At 36.8% G+C, this 6,769-nt stretch overlaps 1 protein-coding gene across 1 annotated transcript; it reads right to left on the bottom strand.

Moving 5' to 3' along the window:
• Window positions 1–241: 241 nt before the first annotated feature.
• LOC107556908 (forkhead box protein I1c-like) lies at window positions 242–2,598 on the bottom strand. Its single transcript, XM_016240152.1, has 2 exons — window positions 1,888–2,598; window positions 242–951 (listed from the first exon to the last, which is right to left on the bottom strand). The coding sequence occupies exons 1-2, from the start codon at window positions 2,477–2,479 to the stop codon at window positions 392–394; spliced, it is 1,152 nt and encodes a 383-aa protein (XP_016095638.1). The 5' UTR covers window positions 2,480–2,598; the 3' UTR covers window positions 242–391.
• Between the last annotated feature and the right edge of the window lie 4,171 nt (window positions 2,599–6,769).

Here is a 6,769-nt window from a genome sequence, read left to right on the forward strand (position 1 = left end):
CTGAATCTTGGCAATCATGGATACCAAGGCAATCCCTCCATCAAACTACTGTTTAAGACTATTATAAATTCAAACTAAAAGGATAAATCCATTTAAATTAGTGCATAATCAAAAAAACTGGCACACAATATGGAAATCTGTTAAAATAAGACATAAAAGAATCCAATGCATAACTAGTAGATTTTTCACAGAATAAAATGTTTTAACCAGTGTTTTACACCAGATTTCACTCATTTGGTGGCTGTCAGTGCGTAAATGTCGCGTTTAAATGAATGTTATCTGTTTATAATGCCTGTCACATTTCAGCAGCGCATATACAGTGCTGAAATAATTCTTTGTTTTGTTTTTTCTTTTTAGAAACGCGTCGTAGGTATTCACGAGTATGACAGATTCATAACTCCGTTCCGTCTCGAGGGTAAATGAGACTGTTCACGCTGAAGCTGTTGTAGAAGTGTCCGTTGAACTGCGCACTCTGGCCGCCGGTAAAAGAGTTATAGTACATTCCACGGTTGACATGCACGCTGTCCTGCAGCTCAGCCGCTCCACCTGCGTCAGGCGCTGAGCTGGCGTGGTACGGGCTCAATGCGCTGATATTTCGGCTGGAGAGTTCGTTTACCAGCCCCAGAGAGCCCTGTCTGCTAGTCGGAGCGGAAGACGAGCTTAAGGCTGACATACTGTTGAAGAAGTTGTTGAAGCACGGAGCGCTGGCGAGGCCCGCAGGAGACGCGCCCTTGTGGCTATCATTGGCCGCGTCAGTGTCAGGAGATGCGGGTCCGGTGAGGTGAGGGCTGTCGGTGGATTTGATCCCTGCGAGCTGTCGGTCCTCCTCCGGTTTTGTGTTGCTGGCAACACCTGTGCTGGAGTCAGACCTGCGCTTCCTTTTTCTACGAAAGTTGCCGTTGTCAAACATCTTTTCACAGTTGGGGTCTAGAGTCCAGTAGTTTCCTTTGCCTTCAAACAATACGGAGAGTTGGTATTAGAACCCAAAGCTAGCAACTTTCAATGCAAAAGTTATTTACAGGGAAATTCGATGAATTTAAATCTCTGAACGAAATTGTTCGTAAATTGCACTATTGGGTCAGTGAGAAATAAGACTGTGCGATGAATAAGAAATCTGTATTAGGCTATGTTCATGTAGCCTAGGCTATATGTAATTGTATATTTTTTGAAAAAGTTTGTCATTTTTTGTTTGTATCATAAAATTTAGATTTAGATTTAAGTGTGGTAACCATCAAAAACAAATAAAACAGCCCACTTTACCTGCGCCTTCACCAACGACTTAGTTTTCATTATCTTTAAAATAATATTAAAGAACAGATGCGTCTTTTTTCTAATATCACTTTTTTATTATAGGCTATAGCTACTAATTATGAAAAGACGTTTTTTTAAGGCTTTCACTTGGTCAAAATGTGCCTTTTACTAAAAATGACAAAATAATATTATATCATATATTATAGCCTAATTTTGTTTGTTATAGCCTATACTTTTTACATTTACAAAAATGTAATGATCAGTCATAAGGGTCTAAAGGGGTCTTCTTTTTTGTCATGTTAAAATAGGATGGATGAACTTTATTCGACAGACAAAGTATTTGTAAATATTTAGGCACTAATATAGATATTTTAAATATTTATAACATTCGTTTATAACATTTACAACACACATTTATAACATTATTTCCATTTTTATTGCAAATACAGTATGTAAACATTTCTCTTTTTTCTCCAAGAATCTTGCATTGCAATTTCGTAGTTATTCACAAATAACTAGACGTTCAAGTAATTTGTGACCTCAAGTCATTTATTTATGAACTGTACTTAATAGATCGATACAAAAATAAGCGTCACGTCACTGACCCTTATGCAAAGGTGCACGAGCATCACTCACCTGGGTCGTCTTCGTCCCGCGGCACTTTTTTAAAGCAGTCATTCAGTGAAAGGTTGTGCCTAATGGAGTTCTGCCATCCCGCCTTACTCTTCTTATAAAACGGGAAATTATCCGCCACATATTGATATATCTGGCTCAAAGTTAACTTCTTCTCGTGCGCGTTCTGTATTGCCATGGCTATCAGAGCTGAGTACGAGTAAGGCGGGCGCACGAGCTTTAACAGTTCCTCTTGGCTCGCGATAGAGAGCCAGCCCAAGTCCGGACCGGCGAACCCGGAGGAGTTGGTGAGATATTGCCTCTGAGAGCCATAAGCCGGAGGGATGAACGACGGGCTGTTGTTGCCATGTATGTAAGACGAAGAGGAGTTAACACTGGGTCCATTGAGCCACAGGTATGGGTTTGGGGTCGCGTAGTCCCCCAGGCCGTAGCCCGCTGGTCTCTGCGCCGCAGGTAGACTCTGTTGGTGGTAAACACTGAAGTTGTCACAATACACGGCCATATCCGGTGTCTCGTGCGCGCTTTTTTGCAGTTGCTGGAGAGGGTTGACAGCAGCGGTACTATTGTTATGGATCTGCGCGTCGATGGTGTTCATATCTCCAGTGCCTTTAAGGCAAATGTTTGTCTCTGGAGCCCACGCTCTCACAGTAACGCACAATACACTCTCTGACTAATCAGGTTAAAAGCAACAAGAGTCTGCTTTTTGTGAGAGAAGTTTGGTCATATATACACAGCCAAGTGCGGCGAATACGGTGTCTAATCTGGTATTCTTGTCTCTTTCAGCCAATAGATCACAAGCTCCTCGAAGTAGGCGTGGCGTATAGACTAGGATTGCAGGGCGATGATTAAAGTCATTCATAAACAGACAGACTAAAGGCTTGTTAAAATGAAGAAGACCGAATGTGTGTGTGTGTGTGTGTGTGTGTGTATATATATATATATTCGGAAATAATTCTTCAAAATAAAAATTGATGTTTGTATTTATATTATCAACAGACAGGTTTAAAGCCTGAGTCTGTTTCCGTCTTCCTGAAATCACAGTTCATTTGAAAAACCACATCATAAAAACGCATTTGAACAAATTGTAGGAATTGCTGAATACAATAATTTATGATATTTACAGCCACTACAAAATTTTACATTTTTTGACTACAAAAATGTAAATGACCATCATCACAGAATTTAATTTGATAACCAGGTATTTTCCGAAACGGTTAATTTTAATCGTATAAAATTATGTATAATTATTAACCTATTATTTTAACAAATTATATTACAACTTATTGTTATATGACTGACTTTACAAATAAATGTGTACAATTTATATATATATATATCTATATTTAATCGTTTCATTAAATAATTCTCTAAAAATACTGTAATACGTTACAAAAAATTCGTTTCATTAATTAAATATTAATTCATGATTTTAAGATGAGTTGTGATGTGAAGTAATGATATTATTTTTGACAGTTGCAAACAAATTTTAGCTACAAACAGAATTATATAACATAATTTGTGCTTTGCAACCTATCTAGTAATCAGTTCCCATTTTAAATTCGTCTTTATGTTTTGGAGCTATAAAGCTATTGGGATATTGGGAGCTTGAATGTCCCAATTTCAAGAACATAAATGTTGATCGAAATTTAGAAGCCTCTAAATTGTTTTATTCTTCAGTTACTTCACACTTCTACCGTTTTCTGTTCCAGCAGTGTTCACGTTATGCCTTTATTCTTTCTTTTCTTTTCTTTTCTTTTCTAATTCAACTTGCAGCTTTCGAAAACATTTGAACAACAAATAATTATTCAGCAATAACCAAAACTGCAAAACATTTCGACGAAATGCCACTTGAGGACTATTGAACATCATTACAAACGAGCTGCTGTTCATAAATGTCTTTCTGAATGTAATGAATGAACGAATCATCAGGGTCCTAACCACTAGGGGGTCCGTGGCAGGCATCCACCAATTATTATGATCTTTCTTTCTTTCTTTCTTTTTAAGTTTTTTCTTCTTTCTTGCACAAGTAACTATCAGATCAGTTGGTCTTTGGTCTTGCTCTCTTTAGGGATATTTTTATTTTCATAAATGTCTTTCTGAATGTAATGAATGAACGAATCATCAGGGTCCTAACCACTAGGGGGTCCGTGGCAGGCATCACCAATTATTATGATCTTTCTTTTTACGTTTTTTCTTCTTTCTTGCACAAGTAACTATCAGATCAGTTGGTCTTTGGTCTTGCTCTCTTTAGGGATATTTTTTTATTTATTTTTTTTGTGGCTTTTTTTTGTTTCCCCGGGGGGTTTTCGCCATAATTCCTTATAGCCTACCACAGGAGACATGTGTCATGCTGCCTGTATTACTGCGCCACCTAGTGTTGAAAGGGGATTAGTGATTGGTGACTCACTGATCGTTTTTGGATTTTTCATTAGTGCATTGATGTACTTGCATCATGACACTACTGATCATCGGAAATTGAAATCTGAACTGATCCAGTGTTATTTACCCCCCAGATTAATATCTAGGCCTACTCTAAGTTCTGACCTAAACAAGCCGTTCCAAACACACCACAAATCTAACGAGGCTCTCTGCGTTTCCCCATAAATATGTGGTATTCTGAGAAATATGGCTTTTAAATTAGGTATGTTTTTATAAAATAGACTACATAGCTATTAGTCTATTTCGCATATCTTTTATTGAATTAAAGACACGTTTATACGAACTCTCCGAAGGAATCACACTGAACCGCGAACACTTTCAGACCTTTTGCCAGCTCGTTCGTCAGGTTCTGTCATCATTAGTTCTGGATTCTATATTTACTATATAAATTATTTTATATTTAAAAAGTGATATTTGAACTGGGGCACTATACAGGCATTTAACTTCAGTAAATCTAGCGAGAGATGCTCCTGTCCTGTGTAACGTTAGATTAATATTTGTTTTCAGATGCACATCCCAGCGTGTTGATTTATTTCACCACTAGATAGAGCTAGATACATTCAGAAACATTTCAAACGGCCCTGCTCCAATATATTTTAAGGAAATGCCCGATTTAGCAGACAGATTCAGTAAAGCTGTCTAAATGTGTCGATAAATGTTATTTATTAATTCATTCATGGCATTCCTTGACCTTATTGGAACATACACGTTTTGTATTCTATGATTTAGAAAGACACAGACACACTTTAGTAGTGGTAGTATTTTTTTTTCTTTCTTAAAACGATCTACTACTTTACTTGAAGCCTACAGTACCAGCATATTTATTTGTATGTATTTGTAATTTTAAATGTACCCATTGAGATGTAGCATTCTTTATGAATTACATGATAAATAGACTTAAATGTTAAAAAGTGTATATCTGTAGAATCAATATCTGTTATTATATTAATAGTATTAATAACATTATAGTTTTTATTAATATTTTCGAATTAGCATTTATTATTACTCTTTGTTTTAATTTTAGTTTAATTTTTAATAACTGTTATTGTCACGCCCCTGGACGCTATCTGTGTGTTTTTCCCTCTCCATGTGCCTGCCCTGACCTAGTTTTCCCATGTGTTTTATTGCTCATTAGTTCCAGGTGTGTCTCGTTATCCCCTCATCAAGTCAGGTGTATTTATAGTGAGTCCTGTTCTGAGTTCTTGGTCTGGTATTGAATGTTTGTCTTTCCCCACTACGGGTGTGTTCCTGGTTCCTTTGATGTTAGTTAAAGGGGTCATGTGATGCTGCTAAAAAAGAACATTATTTGGTGTATTTGGTGTAATGAAATGTGTTTATGCGGTTTAAAGTTAAAAAAACACATTATTTTCCACATACTGTACATTAATGTTTCTCCTCTATGCCCCGCCTTTTTTAAACGCATCGATTTTTACAAAGCTCATCGGTCTGAAAAAGCAAGGTGTGCTGTGATTGGCCAGCTATCTAGTGCGTTGTGATTGGCCGAATACCTCAAGTGTGAGACGTAAATGTTGGCATTTGTTGCATCCAGTGGGGACACAATTACTGATTATAATGACTTATACTGTCTTTGACTCTTAACTTTTATAAAGAATATCTCTTTGGATTTGAGACTTTAGTGTTTGCAACTTTACAGATCTTCTTTATGCACCAAGAGCTTGTAACACTTCAAAGAGAAAGGAAAAATCGAAATCGCATCATATGACCCCTTTAAAGTCTATTCGTTTGAAGTTTACTCCACGTCTCCTTGTTCCTCGCTCCTCACAGTAGCGCATCGTGACAGTTATGTGCTATTCAGTTTTGTTTTTTAAATTTCTAAATACTTGTAATTATTGTTGTTGTTTATTTAAAAAAAAAATTTTTTAGTACTCCAACTTCAGCTTCATCTAATATTAAAATTTAATTTTATTTCAGCTTTATTTCAAGTAACAAAATGCTTTTAAACATTTTATTTATTTTAATTAACAATAACAATATTGATGTACACATTTGGGACACAAATGGCACGATTTCCTGAGAATAATCCATAATATAAAATGTGTTCTATATAAAACATTCTATAGTATATAATATTGTAGTTATCATTTGACAGTGCGTTCCAATAGCAATATGGGAAGGAAATCCATTATTCATATGTATGTGCACATGAGCGCTGGCATCATTAGTGGGTCTTACTTCTATCTGTGACATGCTGTCACTGTGCTGCTACAGCCGAACAAAGATCAAGGCTGCTGTTGTCTGTACATTGAGAGGAAACCCAACTGAAGCACAGACTCTGAGTGTGTGCGTTAATCCAAGAAAACAATAGGAAAAGTGAGTTTCACAAGCTCATTATGAGTTCACCTCAGGCTCCTGCACCTTGGTGACAGAGCAAAAGACATGAGAAATGAGAGGAGTGTGAGACTTAGACAGGAACAGGCGAGAAGGG

Source organism: Sinocyclocheilus grahami, unplaced genomic scaffold (assembly GCF_001515645.1).
Source record: "Sinocyclocheilus grahami isolate Dianchi unplaced genomic scaffold, SAMN03320097.WGS_v1.1 scaffold583.1, whole genome shotgun sequence".
NCBI classification, from domain to species: domain Eukaryota; kingdom Metazoa; phylum Chordata; class Actinopteri; order Cypriniformes; family Cyprinidae; genus Sinocyclocheilus; species Sinocyclocheilus grahami.

What these genes read in the sequence shown, in the direction of transcription:
- LOC107556908 (XM_016240152.1), bottom strand. Translation starts at nt 2,479, where the DNA reads ATGAACACCATCGACGCGCAGATCCATAACAATAGTACCGCTGCTGTC. An exon ending in GCGGGACGAAGACGACCCAG is followed by an intron (nt 952 to 1,887) that starts GTGAGTGATGCT and finishes TATTGTTTGAAG; the next exon opens with GCAAAGGAAACTACTGGACT.